The sequence below is a fragment of the Alosa pseudoharengus genome, unplaced genomic scaffold (genome assembly GCF_046254945.1).
Source record: "Alosa pseudoharengus isolate Yale_2024_CS ecotype anadromous, Long Island Sound unplaced genomic scaffold, YU_APseudo_1.1 YU_APseudo_1.1_scf_7, whole genome shotgun sequence".
NCBI lineage: Eukaryota > Metazoa > Chordata > Actinopteri > Clupeiformes > Clupeidae > Alosa > Alosa pseudoharengus.
In genome coordinates, this window is record NW_027468859.1 from 28195642 (window position 1) to 28217139 (window position 21498).

The 21498-nt window shown below is 42.2% G+C and overlaps 1 protein-coding gene across 3 annotated transcripts; it reads left to right on the forward strand.

Annotated features, from left to right (window-relative positions):
* The first annotated feature begins 826 nt into the window (after positions 1 to 826).
* On the forward strand, positions 827 to 21222 carry ylpm1 (YLP motif containing 1). Of its 3 annotated transcripts, none has more exons than XM_076273183.1 (21): positions 827 to 1644; positions 2870 to 3085; positions 3976 to 4170; positions 5613 to 6253; positions 7039 to 9663; positions 9792 to 9909; positions 10102 to 10255; positions 10480 to 10566; positions 10756 to 10936; positions 11076 to 11257; positions 11665 to 11819; positions 11955 to 12017; positions 12381 to 12500; positions 12710 to 12886; positions 13185 to 13268; positions 13365 to 13448; positions 13836 to 13922; positions 18993 to 19044; positions 19904 to 20028; positions 20319 to 20506; positions 20749 to 21222. In XM_076273183.1, exons 1-20 carry the CDS (start codon positions 1069 to 1071, stop codon positions 20463 to 20465), a joined length of 6069 nt encoding a protein of 2022 aa, XP_076129298.1. In that variant the 5' UTR covers positions 827 to 1068; the 3' UTR covers positions 20466 to 20506; positions 20749 to 21222. The 3 variants fall into 3 exon arrangements, with proteins under 3 accessions (XP_076129298.1, XP_076129299.1, XP_076129300.1); XM_076273184.1 differs by having other exon boundaries at positions 13836 to 13916; XM_076273185.1 differs by lacking the exon at positions 2870 to 3085.
* Positions 21223 to 21498: the final 276 nt, after the last annotated feature.

A 21498-nucleotide genomic window follows, 5' to 3' on the forward strand; every position in this document is an offset into this window, starting at 1 on the left:
TTGTAGGGAAATAAAGGATACATGCGTTAGACTAAACAGGTACAACATGGGAAAAATAAAAAACACATTTTTTGTATGTCAACATACATTTTTATTTAGGAATAACAGTTGTTCTGCCGTCTTGGCATTTAATCTGTTTCTTGTTTTTGAATAAACCTCCCCAGCCTTGGAAAAAATTCTTTCACAAGGCACACTTGTTGCTGGCATGCACAAATATTTTTTGGCCATCACAGTTAGGTTTGGATAAACCACTCTCCTTTCCTGCCAGTATTTCAAAGGGTCAGCTGTTCTTGAAATAAAGGCATCAGTCATATATTTTTTTACTTCTGCTACTATCTAAATATTAACGTCACTAGACTATATCTATCTAAACTATCGCTCACTGTCTGTCTCTAGCCTGTCAACTAATCTATATCACTAACCTATCAATCACAAGAATGCACTATAAATCGCTATATCTCTATATGTCTCTATGTCTCTATGTCGCTATATCTCTCAAAATCTCTCTCCTCACAAAAAACCCACAAAGATAGGATGTGTTTGAATGACTTTTAAGCATTCTGGGACTTTGTAATTTAGATCAAACAGGTGTTTACTCGGGTAATTGGCTCGCGCGGTAAGGTCCAAACCAAATTGAAACACCACGAAGCCATGGTCACGTGACATGGGCGTTTTGAACCACACTTCGAAACACTGTTCGAAACACTTGCGTTTCGGAAGCTCGACACTGTTTCGAAACGTCAGCTTCGAGCGTCACATCCCTATCTGAAAGGTTAGCAGCCGTCTCGGATATGACGTAGAAAACGTATTCCTGCTTCCTGAAACTTTACGCAGAAAGAAACGCGTTAGCATGTTAGCACGGGGAAAGACCTGCTGAAGCGGGAAATATTTACATTTAACCGATTTTCTTCTATTATAATCACTGCAGAGTAGGTTAGGATCGATTGTGTATGCATGCATACAACATCTGTATTGAAGACAGGTAAAACAGTTGAAATATACAGGTTGTTAATTGGACCGGCTTTATGTGAACACAAAGGCCTAACGTTACGTTCGCTTTGGTGAAGCATGTACCCTTCGTGGGGAAATTATGGAGGTGGACATCCGCCTCCTACTAACGTTAACGTTAATCAATTTGATGCGAGATCGGCACCAGTAAGGGCCCCACCACCGACAGGAGGGGCGCCTGGAGGATATGGTGCTCCACCGGCGTCTAATTTTAACAGTTTACGGGAGCAACATTTGCAACAAATGCAACAACTGCAACAGCTCCATCAGAAACAACTGCAGTCGGTGCTTCATTACAGTAATGCTAGCGGTTATCCAGGAGGCCCTGGTGCTTGGCAAGAGCAAGGGGCTGCTCCGGGTTTTCCTCCGTCTGGTTCAGAGGCAACCACGAACTATCAACCAGAACCCCCGAGAGGTCCACCTGGGTCTGCGCCACCTCAACCTCCGCAGCCTCCACAGCCCCAAGAAGAGGCGCCACCCAAGCCACCTGAGCCTACTCCTCCGACTACTCAACAAAACTATACTGCTCCCGGGGGCCACACGTCCAGTAATGAAAACAACGCTCCTAAAGACATATCAGCGATGACTTTTCCACAGGAGGGAGAGAATCCCGACTTCACATCGATGACATTACAGGTAAAGTTATGTAACGTTATACAGCAAAGTCGATTGGAAAAGTTGGTATTTGGACGCTTGCATATTTTGCCGTCCCTCTTTGTGAAAGCAGGCTCTTGTTATTTAGCCCAGCCTGTCATCTATATTGATACCTGGGTATCATATTAATAATCATCATCATGATTGGTATCATATTCATAATTTGAAACGTGCTGACCTAATTTCCTGTCGCTGAGTTAAAACTTCAGTTCAAGGTTCACTACATGTTATATTTAAAGAATATGTTCAATTAAGATAGCATATAAATATGAACTGCTCTATTGACTAATTTAAGGATTAAAATGAAACTGTAGTTATAATCTTAACATATAGCGTTAATGTGGGTCATATTTAATTTGCATGGTAGCCTGCCACTGATTGATGTCAGGATGACATGAATTGTCACACAAGGACAACATGTATTAAAATAAAAACATTTACATATGACATTATTGACCATTGGGTCAGAGTTGATAGCTGCACATATAATTGCAGCCTTTTCATTTGCTAATTGCATTAGATAAAAAAACAAAATGGCGATTTCAATTTGATTTCCTTTAATCTTTCAGCCTGCTGTGACTCTCTGTCTCTGTCTCTCTCTCTCTCTCTGTTATCGTGGTTAACTTATTTGACATAGTAATGAAATGAGAAGGCATTTCCTCCTCCATGTGGTTTTATTGACGAAAATTGAGTACTGCCTGTATGAAAACCTTTTCTTTACTGTATTCATTGAGAAGGAGCCATTGAGACAAAGTGTGGGTTAAAACGAGTGCACAAACAATATTGAGATGTAATTCCAATCAGAAGCCCCCCCAAACACAGTTAAATATCATGTGGTGTTTTGGCTTATCTCTGAAGTCTGCTGGGTTTTATCTCTAAAGAGCAATACATTTCTCTGTAAAAAAATGAATAATTAAAGAAAGTCTTTAATATGATCATTGTATCCAATAGGATTTCTCTCTTCCTGGCAGATTGCTCAGAGAATATGAATGGAATCTCTGGTCTTGAATATGCTGGTTGTTCAATGCTCTTGATCAGTACTCTATGAGTATACATCCACCCATCCAACCAATTTGGCATTATGTATGGTTTAATTTCCTATAATCTTAACATCAGTCTCTCTGACCACAAAGCTAGCAAGGTGATGGTTACTTCAGCGGACCACATCACATGATTTCTGATCTTTTCATTCACCTGTCACACCTAGGATCAGCAACAGTTCTGGTACAAGCAACACCTCCAGAATCTGCAGAAGCTTAAGAATGAGAGGGCAAAACAGGGCCAAAGTCAGGGTCAACCTGCTGATAAATACCAGAAACCTGGCGAGGCACCGCCCCCCCCTGTCGAGCCTCCTAAGAACGCTCCGCCTCCACCTCCCCCCAAAGAAGAGCCACCGCCACCACCTCCACCTGAGGAACCTAAGGTAGAAAGGCCACAATATCAGATAACCTGACAAAGGTCTGCGCACTAGGGCTGCACGATTTCGGGAAAATATTAGATTTTTTTTAATATATGACAGAATAATAATTTATTGACAGAAATTGCGATTTGATTTGTGATATAATTTTTGAAAGTCAAGCTTCAGTTCAATATTCAAAATTTTGCTTTTAAGTTTGCCCATTTCTAATTGGTGAGCGTGCCTAGTGCATGAGAAGAACAGCACTTCTGATTGGTGAGAGTGCATAGTGCAGGAGAAGCACAGCACTCCTGTTAGATGAGCTTTACTGTCCGTCACACACGGAGGATGACATGAATATAAACAGCATAGATGTGACAAGATTAACCATTGGATGATCATGAGATGATAAGATGGTTTAATCACCACAAGTTTAACTTTTCGGACCAGATTTGCCCTTCCTCACCTCTTAAGTCTCTGAGTCCAGCACCTACTTTAACCTCTGGGATGTGCGTGCCTCTTGCACAAATTTGGAAAGATTAACCATTGGGACAGAGTTGTGAGCTACACGATTAATTGCAGCCTTTGCAGTGAGCTAATTGCGTTAGTTCAAATTGCCATTTCGTTTAAAAATCGATTGTGTAGCCCTACTGCGCACCAAAATGTTGTTCGTAATAAAATTATTACTGCAAGTGAAACAGACCACAATAGACATTTTGGCAATAACATTGAGGGTCCTCAAAATCTTTCTTTGTTTAAAGTCGAATTTAATGCAAGGAAATGCACATAACATGCTTGTATGATTATGGTCCTAACTTTAGTTTCTCTAAAGAAAAGGCCTGCGAGGTCTTCACCTTGGAAGCTTTCTAGAGCATACGTTTCATTGATCATTATGTACCTGTTGATTTCCCTCCCAGACCAACATCGCGAGCTCGGGGGACCCGTTTGAGGCAGCGCGCCTGCAGCAGTTGCAAGCGGCGGCGGCCCAGTGGCAGCAGGCGCAGCAGCAGCGCGCCGCTCACCAGTACCAGGCGCTGATGCACGAGCACGCTCAGCTGCAGCAGATACTGCAGCAGTATCAGCAGTTCATCCAGCAGCCTGCGCATCTCCAGGTATGTGTCTTAACTGACTTCATTCAATTCATTTTGGGTGACGCTCCTATCCACAGGGGCAGTTAATATGATATTAATATGTTTTTGTTTCTTTTAACTTCCATAAAACACTGTCCTGCAACTTAAACAAAATGCGGCTAATACACTGGAAATTACTGTAGATGTCCCCATCATAATTATAGGGTGGTGTATTTATGGAGCGTGATGGAGCTTTGTTCTGGAGTGGAATGAGGATGGTGCATAAACTTTGCCGAGATGGGAAAATGGAGTTCTGAAATTACTGATGAGTAATAACAATATTCTAAGATTGATTCAAATTGAGATGTAAGGTTTCAACATGAAATTTGTGTAGAAGAATCCATGGACAGGGTTATGACATTTCTGGAATATCATGGAATTTTGATAAAGTCTATTCCAGACATGGGAAGTCATTATATTTGGGACGAAGTCGTGGAATACAATTTTGTTGTAGTAGTTTATAATTTACTTGCAAAAATACATTAATGGAAATACATTTCCGCGCAGAATTGGTGTAACCTCTATCTGGTTATTAGCTTTACTGATTGCTAAAGTGGTTGTGGTTAGCCTAACTTTGTTTATTCCTTCAATGCCCATTTATTTATTCATCTTCTGCTCTAACAAAAGTCAAAGATTCTTGAATGCTATGCGGCTGCTCTGAAATCTGTGGTCAGTTGCCTGTATTATACCATTCATAATAGGGAATAGCGAAGTAAAAAAAAAACCAACAACTTAGAGTTTACTGGCCAGATACGAACAAAGATAGAGGAAGAAATATAAGGCTTCAAAATCCTAAAGTGATGAATGATGATGTTGGCCACTGTTGTTGAAAATATTTGAAGATTCCAGCTGTGGTGTGTGTTGGTGAACATGATATATGCACAGGAAATATTTGAGCTTGATGCCATTGGGTACACTGTATGTTTGTACCCACATGTGCATGTATGTGTTGTTTTGTGTATCATCACAGCTATTGTTACCGTCTATTCCAAAGTAGTGCCAATCGAGACTGGGAAGTATGTCTACTAAAGAACAGTATATAAAACCTAAACTTCAAAATCATACATTGAATATTCAGTTGCCCAGAGAGGCTTGCGAACCGACCGACCATTAACCCTCCTCATAGATTTTTATGTAATGTACTACTATCAAGTTATGGTTAAAGTAAGCTTATTATTTGTTGGCCTTTGTGGTTTGACTCGACATCTCTCCCACACAAACACCCAAGCACAATTTTTTATTTCTTGAGAAATCGAAAAGGGGGGTGGGGACACAATTGAGACACTCAAAACAAGTTTTGACAGCAAAGGTTATTTAAAAAAAAAAAAAAAAGAAAGAAAAAGAGTTGTAGAAAGTGTTTGCCTGTAAGTTGATCTTTATGAGAAATGAGCTCCGCGTTCTTTCCCCCCAATCCCTCGCTTCAGACCATGCCACTGGACATGCAGCTGAAACACTACGAGGTGCAGCAGCAGCAGTTTACCCCAGTGTACCAGGACTGGGACCGGCACTTTAAACTGTGGTATGAGCAGTTCCAGTCCTACCCGCACAAAGACCAACTCCAGGACTATGAGGCCCAATGGAAACAGTGGCAGGAACAGATGAACTCCACCGCAGCTCATTTGCAGGAGAGAGTCACGACCCTTCGAGCCATGCAGCAGCAGTACGGCCCCCCGCCTGGCTACGGGGGCATGATGAGTCAGTATGGGCAGAGCATGCCGCCCCCAGATTCACAGATGCATCACCCACCTTTGCCTCCGAATGCAAACATGCAGCATTCGCCATCTGTTGGACCTCCTCCTTCTGGACCGCCGCCTGCAGGACCTCCCCCTACCAGTGCGCCCCCTGCTGGAAAGTCCACTACAGGACCTCCTCCCATAGGCCCCACTCCTGGAGCAGGACCGCCGCCTTCGACAACTGCAGGTCAAGCAGGTGTTTCTACAGCAACCACCACGTCTACACCCACATCGGAGTCGTACCAGACAACAGCAGCAGGAAATATGTCAGGCCCATACGGTAATAATAATGCTGGGCCTCCCCATCCTGGAATGAGACCACCTGGCCCAAGGTAAGGAATCTTTGTAATTGAGATGGTCTCGCAGAGCCAGGCATGTATCACAAGACACATCTCAGGACAACAACTAGGACATTTCATACAATTGAGGAAGGGTGAAATATGTATGCATGTGCCACAAGTATTACACCTTTATTGAATATTTTACAAGAAGTAGTGCTATAAAGGAGAAATCTGACTAATTTTCACATAGATCTCCGTTTCTCGAGGTCACCAAGTACTGTCGGTACAAAAAAACCCCTAGCTTGAGTTTTTATAGCCAGCAACTAACGCGGCCAGGCAGCTACAGCGCTACACTCTAACTACATGAGAACTCATGGAAATGACCCAGAGTGTAGCGCTGTAGCTGCGTTAGCTGCTGGCTGTAGCAACTCGAGCTAGGTAAAACCGATTGTTTTTTTGTTTTTTTCATACCGACAGTACTCGGTGACCTCGAGAAACCTCAACCTCGAGAGTATATTATAGACTAATGCAATTAATGCAATACATAAAGTAATGGTGCCATGAAAAGCTTATAAAGTATTTAAGAATGGTGCAAGTTCCAAAATAACAGCAAAGGTATCAAGTTTATAGGAGAGATCTGGTGAGTTTTCACATAGATCTTTTGTTGGATTTCTCCTTTAAGTTGAACAGTCAGCCAGTGGCCCAGTAGCAGTGGTTGTCTTCAGATGTGTACTTGCTGTCTAGCTTTGTGAGACCATGATGATGATAATGTTTGTTGCAAATTAAGATCATTTTTCAAGTAATACGTTTTAATATTATCTGTGAAAATGTTGCAGGTTTGATGGCCCAAGATTTGATCAGTCACAACACCAACGCTTTAATGCACCACCACCCAGATTTGATCCAAGACAAAGATTCAACGCGCCTCCCCAAGGACCCCCTGGTAGATTTGATTCACCAATGAGACATAATGCTCCTGGTTTTGAACGCCCCCCTGGTCCAAACTCTAATCCTTCAATGAGGTTTGAAAGGCCACCTGGCCCATCACAGAATCCACAAAATAGATTCGAAAGACCCCCAGGACCTCCACAGAATCCCCAAAATCGTTTTGAAAGACCTCCAGGTCCACAACAGAATCAGCAATCTCGTTTTGAAAGACCACCAGGTCCTGGACAGGGTCCAATGTCTCGTTTTGAAAGACCACCTGGTCAGGGTCCGATGTCTCGTTTCGAAAGACCACCTGGTCCTGGTCAGGGTCCAATGTCTCGTTTTGAAAGACCGCCTGGTCCAGGACAGGGCCCAATGTCTCGTTTTGAAAGACCACCTGGTCCGGGACAGGGTCCAATGTCTCGTTTTGACAGACCACCTGCACCTCAACCACAACAAGCTGGTATTGGTTCCCAAGTGAAACCAAATTCTGCTGCTCAAAATAAAGAGGAAAAACGTGAAACTACTGGATCGCAGCTCCAGCAGGCTGGATCCAAAGAATCAACATCTGAAAATAAAAGTGCGAAGGAGAAAAGCACAGTTGATGACACTCTGGCTGAGGATATTGTTGATTCTGGGAATGGGTTCTTCGTCCAGAACGACCCAATTCCTCAGACGTCACAAAAGGACACTCCGCAAAAAGCAGAGGATCCAGTCGCTGGAGCGAAAGACAAGGCTAAGGACCTTAAGGAAACTGATGCCTCCAAAAATGCAGTGTCAGCGCCTTCTTCTACTCCGCTAAAACAAACTCCTACACCTCCCGGTCAGGCACCCGGTCCGGCCAAAAGTGGTGTCAACAACGGGCCCCCTCCGAGACCTATGCCTCATGAGATGCCTCGTCAGCCTCCTCCAGGCCCTCCCCATGGCGATAATCAGATGGGTCATCCATCCATGGGGCGCGGGCAGCATGGTCCTCCAGGTCCTCCAGGTCCTCCGTATGGTGATCATCCAATGGGTCCCCCGCATATGGTGCGTGGGAGAGGCCGAGGGCAAATGCCAATGCCTATGCGTGGCAGGGGACGGGCCCGTGGTCGGGGAATGCCCGGGGGGCCAATGGGCCCACCACATGGATATGATCCCAACTTCCAGCCACAAGAAGAAGAGGAGCATTCTGGGTATGAGTACGAAGCCCCGCAAGAGCACATGGGTCACACGGGGGAAGAAGAGGTGGATTATGGGTGGGAGGATCCTTCGGCAGAGCCTTCCGGAAGGGTGTCTGGAAGAGGGCCACCGCATCACGAGCAAGACATGTGGCTCCCAGAGGAGCATCACTTTGGCGAAGAATACTACGAAGAAGCAGAGGGTCAGGAGGAGGCTGTGGAGGAAGAGGCCAAACATTGGCAGGAGCCAGCAGAACCAGAGGCAGAACCGGAGTACTGGGAACAAGAGCAAGATCAATATTGGAATGTCCAAAGGCCCCCCATGCGTGGACGACCTCCATTCCCCCGCGGTATGCGCGGAAGGCCACCTCCGCCTCGAGGCTTCATGCACCAGGGTCCGAGGCGCCCGCCTCCTCCTCACCCTCCCCACATGGAGGGCATGGAGCATGAGCCTTACGGGCCCCCCCAGGGCTACAGGGGACCTCCCAGGGGTCCTATGGGCCCTCCGATGCATCGAGGGCCCCCTCCACGGGGCCACCCCGGCATACGTGGCATGATGAAGCCGCGACCCCCTCCGCCACGAGAGATGATGGAGAGAGATCCACATGGACCTCCGCCTTACCACGACCCTATGGAGCACGATCCAGAATGGCCACCTCCACCACATGGCAGAGAGCCTAGGCGTATCCCTCCGCCGCCCCCGCATGCCATGATGGAAAGAGACTTGAGAAGGCCGCCACCCTATGGTCCAGGACACCCCAGGAGGCCACCATTCCCCCACGAGGACCCAGAGGGGTTGTACGAGGAGCCCTACGAAGAGGAATATCCGCCGCCCGATGATGGGTACAGAAGGCCGCCACCTCCACCACTGGAGTTCATCACTCGAGACTATGAACATGGCCAGGAGGACTACTATCCTCCACCGCCTCCGCCCAAAGACTGGGAGATGGAGCGTGGTGGCAGGGAGTATCCACCCTACCCGCCTCATGGGCCACCGGAGCGCATGCGAGAAGACCGGTGGTCAGAGGGAAGAGAGAGGCCGTATCCTTACGAGGAAGAACACGGTAGACCTGATTACGAAGGGTCTGGTTATCCAGACGAGCCTCCGTATGGTGGCAGAGAACCTCCTTACCGTGGCCAGCCAGACTGGGAGAAGCCCTTGCCAGAAAGAGTTTACCCTCCCATGGAGCCGAGGAGGCCTTCGTTCGAGGCAGGCTCAGAATCCAGCATGGATATCCCCCCGCATCCTCCCCAAGCAGGGTCGGATCCAGCTCATGAGCAGTCTTCTCCAACAACTGCAAAGGGTGTCCTGGCACTCTCTCAAAGACAACACGAGATCATCCTGAAAGCAGCACAGGAGCTAAAAATGATCAGGTATTTTATCCTGATATATATATATTATGTCATTCCTCTAGATAAATTGGGGGGAAATGTCACCCTGATTACACAATGTAACACAGCTGTTGTGATCACATCCTCATAATAATACCTGTGGTCAACAGAGAGCTCCAAGAATGTAAAGGCCCTGTTGGAGAAACTGCCGCCCCCGAGGTCAAGACTGAACTACTACCTGGTCTCCTTGGGCTAGAAATCCCACCTGAAGTCAAGACTGCCCTTCAGGTAAGCCAATAGTTGTTATGTGTGAATGTTTGTGGCTCTCATATCTGTGTGTAGCTTTTGTGTAGCGTAAAGTGTATAAAATTAATGATTTAATACGCGTAATGATGTAATGTGTTGGATGGTCTTGAACTGGATGGTACATTTGCATTGTATTCCCTTTGTAATTGTATTCTCTTCTTTCACCTTGACTAGTCCACAGGTCTTTTGTCTGAGACTGGACAGGCTGGTGGAGGGAAACCAACCTCATGGGAGTATGGCCACCCACCACCAGAAGGTGGTTACCACCAACAACCCCCACCATCTAAACCCATCATCACTAAAACGGTGGATTATGGACATGGGCATGGTAAGCAGCAAGCTTTATGAAGATGACATCACCTTTAAGTGCATTTGTAGTAGCATTGAAATAAGCATAAGGAAATTTCATTTTTTTTCTGGAAGTACAATCCTGGAAGTATATTGTTTGCTTGGTCTTTTGCTTAGGTCTAAGAGGTCATCTGCTAATGTTGTACCACTATGTTTGTACTTTTGCCAACTTAAATATGCCTTTTTTTGTTGTTTGCATTTCAGAATCTGGTGCGACAGTGGAGCGCATGTCTTATGGCGAAAGGATTATCCTGAGGCCTGACCCTTTGCCTGAGAGGACATTTGAGAAGGGTAGGCCTAGTTGAAACATGGTGCTATCTGCATTTTCCAGTCAAAAGAAAATAATTTTCCTGCTAAACGCATGCAATAAGCTTTTTAGAACGGGTCATAGAAATGGTGATGGAAAATCAGTATCTCTGTATAAGGGGAAACGGCATGTGTTACTTGTTACTGAGGAGACATCAATGTGGCTTTCTTCAGAACCGCTTGGCCCGAGAGATCCCTATGGCCCGAGGGATCCATATTTTGACAGACGGAATGACCCTTATATGGAACGGCGGGAATGGAGTAGAGAGCGGGAGCGAGACCCCTACAGGGAAAGGCCGGTCTTAGACCACGAGAGAGAACGGTTCGAACGGGAACGCTTCACCAGAGATGACCGGTACGTGATTCTGTGTTTGTGTGTGTGTGCGCTTTTCACGCTGATTCTGTGCGATTCAGGCAGCGTACAGTTACTGTGATCCTGGATGCCAAAGCTTACTCATAGGTCTGCACTGTTCCGTTTGTTTGTTTCGTCACAGGCCACCACCAGGGCCCCCAGGTCGCCCCGGCTACAGAGATAGGGAGCGTGAACAAAGAGAGAGAGAGGGGCGCAGCAGCCGGGACCGAGAGCCTTACGGCCGCCCACCCTACGACAGGCCGCCATACGAACGAGGCCCTGAGCGGTTCGAGCACGGGCCCCCAGGCCCTCCGGGTTATGGAAGTAAGCACAAACTGCCAGCAGATTTATTTAACAAATGGGCCATCCACATGCCACAATGACAAGTTTTTCCATTGAGTTTTCAAAAGATTTTACATCCATAGAACTTATTGTTTTGAGAACTTATCCTCATTTACATGGATTCAAATCAGTGTTGTAGTAGCCAAGGTATCGGGTTTCTTTTTTTTTTTCTGGCTCGCCTAGGGTCAAACAAAGTTAGAAGTGTGAAAAGTGCAGAGTAATATTGGGGGAAGCTGTTAATCAAGCCTTCGGTGTTAAGCTCCAAAAGCAGTTTCATATTTTGTCATAACATAATGCATCTTTAATGTTTAGAAGGTATGGTCCAGGGAGTTCCCACACCAAACGTGTTGTAGCTGTGTGTGTGTAATACTAATATGCTCTGTTTCCAGATGACCGGAGGAGCTACCCCGATGAGAGACCACCTGGCCCACCTCCCTCCATGGCCCCTGCTCCCGGCCCTCCCCCCCGCGCCGAGAAGAAGCCTGAAACCAAGAACGTGGACGACCTCCTCAAGCCACCTGGCCGATCAAACCGTCCAGACAGGGTGACTGTCCTTGAAAGTCTACACATGTGCATACACATCCACAAGCACAGACACAAAACCGAAAGCCTGTATGGAATTCTTGGTGGGTCGGTACCTGTGTGTTTGTTACTCACGTCCTGGTCTTTGCTTCTACAGATTGTCATTATAATGCGTGGCCTTTCAGGAAGTGGTAAAAGTCACGTCGCAAAACTGGTTCGGGTGAGTGCCCGTTTTTTTGTTTTTTGTTTTTTTTTTAAATTCATCATCAGCTTGTGACTGTTTTAGACATTGGCCTTATGTTTGTAGGATATGTGATCACTCGCATAATATGCATGCCAAACATTGCTATGGTCAACTCTACAACAACAGCAGTGCCACACAACACATCACTGTTCAGAAACAATGATGCAGTGAAATATTAACCTAATATTGAATAGTCAAAATGTTAAAAGACCTGTATTTTGGTTATGTTTATGGTTATGGAATTAACCAGGGACCTTTGTCCAAAGCGAACATTTTTATTTAAATTGTATAGCTTATAGGGACTGTTGAATGCTTACATTTGTTGATGATTTTCCATAGGATAAGGAAGTGGAGTGTGGTGGAGCACCTCCTCGTGTCCTCAGTATAGACGACTACTTCATGACTGAGGTGGAGAAGGTCGAGAAGGACCCAGAGAGTGGCAAAAACGTCAAGAACAAGGTCTGTCCATTTCAGCCTCTGACCAGTTACATATTGAAGTGTTTACTTGTGCCAGGCTGACACCAAACAGATACCATCTTTGTGTCTAATAACCAGAGCAAAGTTTAAGGTCTATGTGTCCACAGTTTGAGGTTTATGTGTCCACAGTTTGAGGTCTATGTGTCCAGAGTTCTAGAGGTCTAATCACAAATTCATTGTGTTTTCATAAGGTGCTGGAATATGAGTATGAACCAGAGATGGAGGACACTTATCGCAGCAGCATGCTGAAGACCTTCAAGAAAACACTTGACGATGGCTTTTTCCCTTTCATCATCATTGATGCGATCAATGACAAAGTCAAATACTTTGATCAGTTCTGGAGTGCAGCCAAAACCAAAGGGTTTGAGGTGAGTTGTCTGTCTAGATTTCAGCCAGCCGCACACCAGCACTGACAGGACTGTGGAGTATTGATTACTATTTTGTTTATTTTTTCCCATACAAAAATACTCGTAATCAACACAGCAGCAGTAGCTGAAAATGTCAGTGTTGGTTTGTGGGTTTTAATAGAAAACAACTGTAAAAAACTGAGTAATCGTACATGATTGTCATCATGTTTGTGTAAGTGTGTGGTCACATTTACAAGGTAAAATTTTGGTAATTCTAATCTTTGCTTAGAAAAACTTACTTTGCTTTGTTTTCTTGCAGGTGTACGTGGCTGAAATTGCAGCAGATAACCAGACATGTGCAAAGAGAAACATCCACGGAAGGAAGATGAAGGACATCTCAAAGGTGTTTTTTTTCTGCCCAAAAGCAGTACACACATGTACATATGTAATTGTTTTACCCTTTCTCACCTCCTGTTTTATATATTTATATTTCCTTCAGATGGCCAGTAGCTGGGAGCCAACACCTCGTCACATGGTGCGACTAGATATCAGGTCCCTGTTGCAAGATGCAGCTATTGAAGAGGTAATTGTAATATATAGTCATCATCTCCTAATATGGTCAATGTTTTGGACCAAACACAAACTTTCAATGGCTGCTCTACATTAATTAAACAAATATTTGGAAGTTAGTGAGTGAATGCTTGGGAAAAATGCTAATTTACAGTGCACATGTTTTGATACACTGATCTGAAACCATGAGTTGCTTGTTTTAAAGTGGGAACTCTGCTTTATTAGCCATCAACCAATACTTGGTTTCCTAAAGGCACTCACTCACTCTCTAAACTCTGTATGGGTTGTATTGTTGTCAAACCGCAGCCTCATCTTGTTTACGAAGAAGAAGAAAAACAAGCTCTTTTTGACTGATTTTGCCAGCCATTTTTCTGTGGAAATTAATCATTTTGTCTCCAAGGTTGAAATGGAAGACTTTGACCCTTCTAAGGAAGAACTGAAGACCGAGATGAAGAAGGAGGAGGAAGAGGAGACCGACCTGGTAGGGGTCCGTCACTTTTTTGCATGTATAATGCTACTTGCTTGTGTCATTGCATTTCTGTTCATGTGTCCACCATTGTTGTGTGTGAGCAGGGCGGAGGAGCAGGCAGTGGGACACCAGTCGTACTGTGTGTCCATACGCTGCCCATCCTGCATAATTGATAATAATGAATTGATTCAAAGCAAAAGGCTTGAGTTTAAAAATCAAACAGCAGGAAAATTTGGTTTAAAACAAAAAGCAAACAGTCATGAACAACTGAACATGCTCTTGTGGACAAGCGGTGTCCAGTGAACATTACTCATGTAAATATTAGTCATTATTTGTAGAAGATATTATCTCAAACACTGTAAGTTATAGTTGCCATAGGCCTTAGGTAATGAAAGGGAGTTTCTGAACTTAACAATATACTGAATGAATGAATGATTTGAAATAACAAAAATTACACATGGGTCATTATCAAAAAAAAGTTTAAATAGGCTGAATTGGAGCCATATTTTTAAATGCTGCTACTTGTACTGTGCATAAACCTGCACTGCACTTCCATGTGCATTGTGTGCAGTCATACTGTTACCATTTCATAATACTGCAAACTAAAACAATAACAGTGGTGAATTCAGTTCCAATACTACCTGGCAAACGCATGTTATCTGCCAGACATTGCTGACATTTTCCCCTGCAAATAATTGATTGTTGTAATTACTCTTCATGTGTAAAGAACCAGCTTGACCAGCAAAATCTAATCTTACCCTTGAGTCTTGATCTGTGCTGGCAGGTGTTTCTGTCAGCAGCGGGTCAGCCTGAAGGGTCACTAACCATTCATTTGCACAACCTTATTTGTCTGTGGCCTTTGACTCACATTTGGGTCAATTTCCAAGAACAAAGATGGATACAAAATATCACCTATGGTGATCAACGGAGTGTGGGGCAGGGTTTGCACTGAAACACACTTCAGTTGTGTCAGTAGCAAAAACAAAAAAGTAAAACTGTCATGGCAAGAATGAGGCCAGAAATCCACAATGTTTCCATGAATCGGTAATCTAAACCATAGTACTGCTCTTGGTCAACTGAGGACCCCCCTTGCTATGAACATTAAAATTGATTGGTATAATTTTAACAAAGTATGTTGGCAGGTCTGAAGGACCTTGGAGTAAGCACTCAATGGTGCTGAGCATAAGTGAGAAAACAGTGTGATCTATACCTGATCTATACCTTTTAAGCATGCTTTTCAACATCAAACAACATTTAAACGGCTGGAAATGGAAAGGTTGGTTTACAGTGAAGTGAAGACTGACTGGCAAATATTCTGTTGACTGATAGCTGGCACAGTTGAAAAAAAGGCATTGTGTGAGAGACCGATGTAAAACGTATGTGATTCTTCCGTTGAAACCTGTTGAGCAGTACGGTCACGAATATGTGATTAGAACGTTTGCGAACCGAGAGTTCCGCACTAAACTATAGATCATTTGCGTAGAATTCTAAAAGGAACCAGGAAAATAATTCACTCCTCAACAGGTTAATGCGTTCCATATGGTAAGTTCATCTTATAAAGATTCTTTAGTAGAATCACTGGTTTGGGATGTATTCAGGAACCCAAAATATTACTGTCCATTTGTAAAAGTATTCTACTGTGTGAATCTTCCAGTAAAGTAATTCAGTCTAAGTAATGCAGAGTTGTATTACTATTCGCTTTAACCAAAATTCCTTGTATATATTTTTTTGCCTTCCAAGTCTCTCTATTGGCACCTGTTTTGCATTGTTGTTCACCTCTTGTTCATCAACAGCAGAGACTCAAATGAATTTGTCAGAAAAAAAAGCTCATATCTTTGGTTTACTTTTTGAAACTAGCTCCAACCTGGTTTAATCTATGTTTTCAGTCTAATTGACTGGGTTAGTTTGCACCAGAGGAACTGGAATAAAACCACTTTTTGCAAGTGGTCTTTGTCCAGTTGAGTCTAATTGTGCGGTTCTCGTGTGCATAACGAACAGTTGTACCAAAAGGTAACACACTTTTCAATAGGATTGAATTTTTATGTGAAAATTGGGTTTTTATGTGATATTGATCTAGATTTTAGATTTAGCAATGATAAAATAAATAATCAATCAGCATTTGATTGTGCTGATTAGGTTTAGTTATATTTTCAGGTTCTAACACTGGGAAATAATATTGAAGAAAATTATAGGATATCAGGCACTCAACACTACAAATGTTCATGCAGTGCAAATTATGCAGTCATTCCTTGTCATCACCATGGTTATAACTAGAAATTGGAAAAAACAACAACTGAATTGTCTTGGTAAGTCCCGTAAATCAATGGACCCTTTACTTGTTCAGTACTGTGTATCATTTCATCACAATTGTCAGATGTCATGGGTAGAAATGCCCTGCGTAACATTGTCCAGCTTTTCATTTGTCAACACTACTGAACATAATTCATTTTGTTTGTGTTTATAGTTCTTGGCAGATGATTTTATCCAAAGTGACTTACAGTGACATCAGTGTAAACATTACATTAACATTGAAATGAACAGTTTGAAGTAAAATCATATAGCTTGAATAAAACAATACTAATATTAGTAATACACTACATACAATTTTACAGAATAATAATTTAACCCATAAACATATACCAGCCACAACTATAAGAAGAATTCATTAGTTTAGCCGTTTTATTTATTTTGTTATTATAGTAAAAAATAAAGCAAACAACGAGTTCAGAATCACCTAGAAATCAATAGAATGTGAAAAAATAGCCATTTTGACAAAAGTGAAACCACTAAGCTCTGTGTGGTCCAGATATCCAATGAAGTTATCTAAGCTAGTAAGACCTCCTGCCTTTCCACTCTACTAATATCACTTTGTACCTCAAAAGACGCTGGAGTCAATGTAGCGAAACCAGCCAAGCAAAGTAAAGATGTCGTCATCACCAGCATTTTATCATTATAATCCCACTCTAGTGGCTAAAATAATGACTTTAAGCAATTTGTGTCATAATAAAGTGATGCAACACTTAAAAGCTATAAAAGCTATAGTGCCTCAAATTCAATCCATTTTCAGAGTGCTAGACTGAATTTACAAATTGACTTGAGTTACCATGGCTATCCTGTAGTTACTATCAAGAAGTAACTCAGTAGTAAGCCCATTGGTTAACACTTCTGCTGTTAGCTAGCTCAAAAGCGCAAATTCTTAAATGCAGACCTGCAGATCTGTTTGCCTTATTAATATTTACATTCAAATACATAGTCGCCTCTGCCACCTTGGTCAAACGTATGGACTTCCTTATGAATAGATAAGTGATAGACAACGTGTTTCAAACTCTTTAACATGGAAGTTGAGAATTACAACATCAAAAAGCCTTAAAGCCTCAAAAAGCTCTGAAATGTTACCTTGTGTTAAAGGTCAAATAGTTATTATCTAACACTACTGTCTAGTTACTCTTCTTTAACTTCAGAGTAAAATTGGGGATAATTGTCAGCACAGCGTCACACTGGTATTTCCATTTTATTTGGTAATCCACCAGTGTAGTCCAGGATAGCAGTTAAACATTGCTTCAAAACTTCATAACAGGATTTGTTTACTGCAGAAATATACTTTATAGAATAGATCTAGAATACATCTCACTTTAAATGCCAACCTACAATAAAATAATCTGTTTTCACCTCAGTGCTAAGTGATGACATGAATAATGTAGCTTGTTGATGCTTTTACTTCAAAAGTAAAAATTTTCCCACCCCTAATATTTTATTTGTTTAGTTAGTGCGGATTTCATGGCACATCACACCCTAATGCACTCTTTGTTTCCCAACTGGCTTTCAGGCAATGTGGAAAAATTCCTATAGTGAGAGCTTAAAATTATCTGCCACTGTGCAGGAAACCTTTCATGGGCGGGGTGGTTTAATATTTGAAAATACTTCTATATATAGTGATTTTGGAGTGAACTTCAGACACAGAAATGTCTTGTGCTTTGAGCCCTGTGTACTGGACTGCCACCTAGTGGCCAAGTTTCCTAGAAGACCGTTTGGTCAGTGTGGTAGATGATTTTAATGCAGAGCTTCACTCTCTCTTTGGCTGTAGTGCTACCTTCTCTTTGGATGTAGTGTTACCATTTGGTATAAGGACATAGTTGTTGTCTTTTTTTACCACAACTGCCAGTTGTCAATTAATGCACAGACCTTTTAAGTACTTATTTAGTTCAACTTTAAAATGTTAAATAGTTTTGTCATCAATGTACATTCTGTTCATTCAATGTACATACTCAATACTTACAAAGTTTTAGTGATATTTTTCCTAATTTTCCTGGAAGACCACTCCACCAATAACTGGCCTTAATTTAATTTTGTCAAGCAGTCTTATATGTCAATTGCTTTACAGTTTGTTGTACAACCTGACTAAGCACCACCAATGAAAATAACAAACTGTAATGATGCAAGTTTCATCTGTGTAATACCAATAAGATTCTAAGGCCCACACTACTCTTAGCATGATAACTTGCCTTTTCAACAGGTAATGATTTATTTCACAAGACCATGCAGAACTGTATTTGCTCATCATTGGCCAACATCACATGATACAAAATGTTGTTATAATAATGCTGTGATTTAAATATTTAAATTACTATCACATACTGTATAAGTGGACCTGTTTTGAAATATTCAAAACGAAGTATTGTTCGGTATTCCTGATACTACTTTAAAAAAAAAGACTCAGATCTTTTATCTTAAGAAGAGCTTCCTTTTATAGGTCTGTCCAAGTTGATGATGTATTGTCCAATGTTCATTTGTGTTATTGTTTGAATTATATTGTGCTGATCTAAGGCTGCAACATTGCAAGACCCGTTGGTCTTCTCTGTTGGTTGCATGCTTAAATGAGATGGATTTTCTCTTTGACACCATTTCTCATGGTTATATTTGACTAACTTGTATCTGTTTTCAAGCCTTCTGCATTCTCCAAACTCTCTCAGGAAGTTCCAATTATACCCTTCACCCTTCTCCTGTCTTTATCTTTTCATATCTGTCTCCCCATCTCCTTCACTTCTGTTTTCCCTGTTAACCATTGGAGTCTCTCTCTGTATAATATAGGGGTACATTCCAAAAAGCAAATGGGAGATCGACACATCTGAGGCGAAGCTCGGTAGGTGTTCACCATATCTGCTCCTCTTTTGACACACGTGTAGACACTCTTCTCTCTTTCACACAAAACTATCTCCGTCTCTCTCTCTCTCTCTCTCTCTCTCTCTCTCTCTCTCTCTCTCTCTCTCGCTCTCTCAGACTCTGTACCTTTCCCCCTCTTGCATCTGTATACCTCTCTAGTAATTGACATATTGCAGTATTTCATTATGATCATATTAAAAAGTGATTACTTATCGTAGATAAATATTCCAAACTTTATTTTGGTGATCCATTTTGGAATGCCTCTTTTAAGTAGCTTGCAACCTGGGTTGGTTCTAGGTTGCAAAGGAAGCCTTTATATACCAGTTATTGTAATGATGTGAATGTTTTTATAATTGTAAACATTTTCCAGAGTTATTCAGATGATCAATGAAGCCAGATTCTGTTAGTTCTCTAATTTGTCTTTTAACCACACACAACAAATTGCAGTGAAATTATATAAATATATATGAAATTAATTTCATGAGTATACACAGGTCTTACAAACCGTTTTTTTATTTATTAATTAATTTCTTGATTTTTAACACAAACTACGACTTTTAAATATCTTTACAATCAGTGATGTATGAACAAACATGTTATTTGAAACTATTTCAGGGACCATTTTGTTCCAACTTTTTCCGTTTGGTCATTGTTTTTTTACAAACTCTCCCAACATCCAGAAGGAAGGAAATATTAAAAATCAGTGGAAGCACAGCAAACATAGTTCCTTGAGTTGTCAAGCCCTGTCTTAGGCATGGGTGTGAGAGATTTATGCAGAAAACATAGCGAGCTGGAGCTGGACACAGCAGGTGATGACGTTGGCAGCACTCTTTTTCCAGACAAGCTGGACGGCCTGGTTGGTGGGAGCAAACGGAAGCGTGAGTCTGATGTAGCAGGCATAGAGGACTTCCTTCAGCTCCCAGACGACTACGCCACGCGGATGTCCGAACCCGGAAAGAAGCGGGTAAATATGTTCTTGCTGCCTTCCATTTACTTTGGTCACAGTCTCACAGCTCTTATTCTTGCCGTATAACCTTTAATACATTTCCTGCTCCTATTTAACTTATTACACTTTAAACAACTGCCATTCGCTACAATGGCAGACAAAGTAGGAGGCTGTGTTGCTTTAGTGTTGTCCTATATGACCTCATTGTCCATACTGTTATACATACTGCTGAGCGGAAATAAAATTTAGTCATATTCTTGGTGTCCTGTTTCCCGTTCATCATGCCACTGGTCTGGTTTTGGTCCAAGGTGCGATGGGCGGACCTGGAGGAGAAGAAGGACGCCGACCGAAAGCGCGCTATTGGCTTTGTTGTGGGCCAGACCGACTGGGAGAAGATAACCGACGAAACCGGACAGTTAGCCCAGCGAGCTCTTAACCGCACAAAGTATTTCTGAGAAGAACATTTCGTTAGTCTTTGCACACTTTTGGCACAGAGGTAATTAATCCATTTTGCTGTACTTCTAAGTGACTTCTTTGTAAAGGTGTGATTATTGTATTGACACATGGATTTATTGTCATTTGTTGTGAGAAATAATAATAGTGTTCTAGAGTCTTTGTTTTCAGATCCTTTACCCGTTAAATTGATAAACATTTGGTGTTTTCTTAAAAAAAAAAAAAGATTACAACATGTATTGCTTGGGTGCCTTGTTTCAGCTGAGTTTTTCTTCTTTCTTTCAGATAGTCATACCATGAATCTACAGATTTCTCTTCTGTTCTTTGGTGGATGAAGGAATGCTTTCCCCATCCTGTTACTGTTATTTAACATATTGCTGAAAGAGAAGAGAGAAGAAGATACTGTCTTCGGGATCCACCAGGGGAGGAGGAGGAGAAGACACTGTTAGATGTGTTCCATCTTTTTGGTGTTTCTCATGAATACTCACGGTGATTTAACTCCTGCGCCAGGAACTACATCACTAAGTTTTCATGTTGCCTGTAGCTCCACTTGTATTTTTTATACCTTGTATGTATTCCCAGCAGAATTCATGCTTTGTTTTAGTCATTAGATTTGAATAAATTAAACCCTAATGTGAAATGTCACACCTTGTTTTATTTTTCCTTTTAAAAAAAATGAACTGTGTTTTGTTAGAAAATGTTTGGCCTCAGTGTGATTACTGGGACAACTGTGGGAATATATTAAAAAAATAAGTTCTATATATATGTTTTGTATAACTTTTTTTGAGTCATTAATAATGCCTTACACTGATGCACAATCAATACTTTGCCTGAAAGGACACAAACTCCAGTGTTGTGTACGGTAGATTTGCTGAAGTGCCGTGCATTCTACTTAGCAAAAGCTACTTTCCACTCCGTACAGCGTAACTGTAGAGGTAGAGTAAGCAATGTTGACTGAAGTTGCGTTTTGTTCATGTTTAGCAGACGCTTTCGTCCAAAGCAACTTCCGTTATAGTGCATTCGGAATGTGTTCAC

Bases quoted from the DNA above. Each gene is read 5' to 3' on its own strand.
- ylpm1 (XM_076273183.1), top strand. From the start codon at position 1,069: ATGTACCCTTCGTGGGGAAATTATGGAGGTGGACATCCGCCTCCTACT. The intron at 1,645-2,869 runs GTAAAGTTATGT...TGTCACACCTAG, and splicing joins TCACATCGATGACATTACAG to GATCAGCAACAGTTCTGGTA. The intron at 10,937-11,075 runs GTACGTGATTCT...GTTTCGTCACAG, and splicing joins CGCTTCACCAGAGATGACCG to GCCACCACCAGGGCCCCCAG.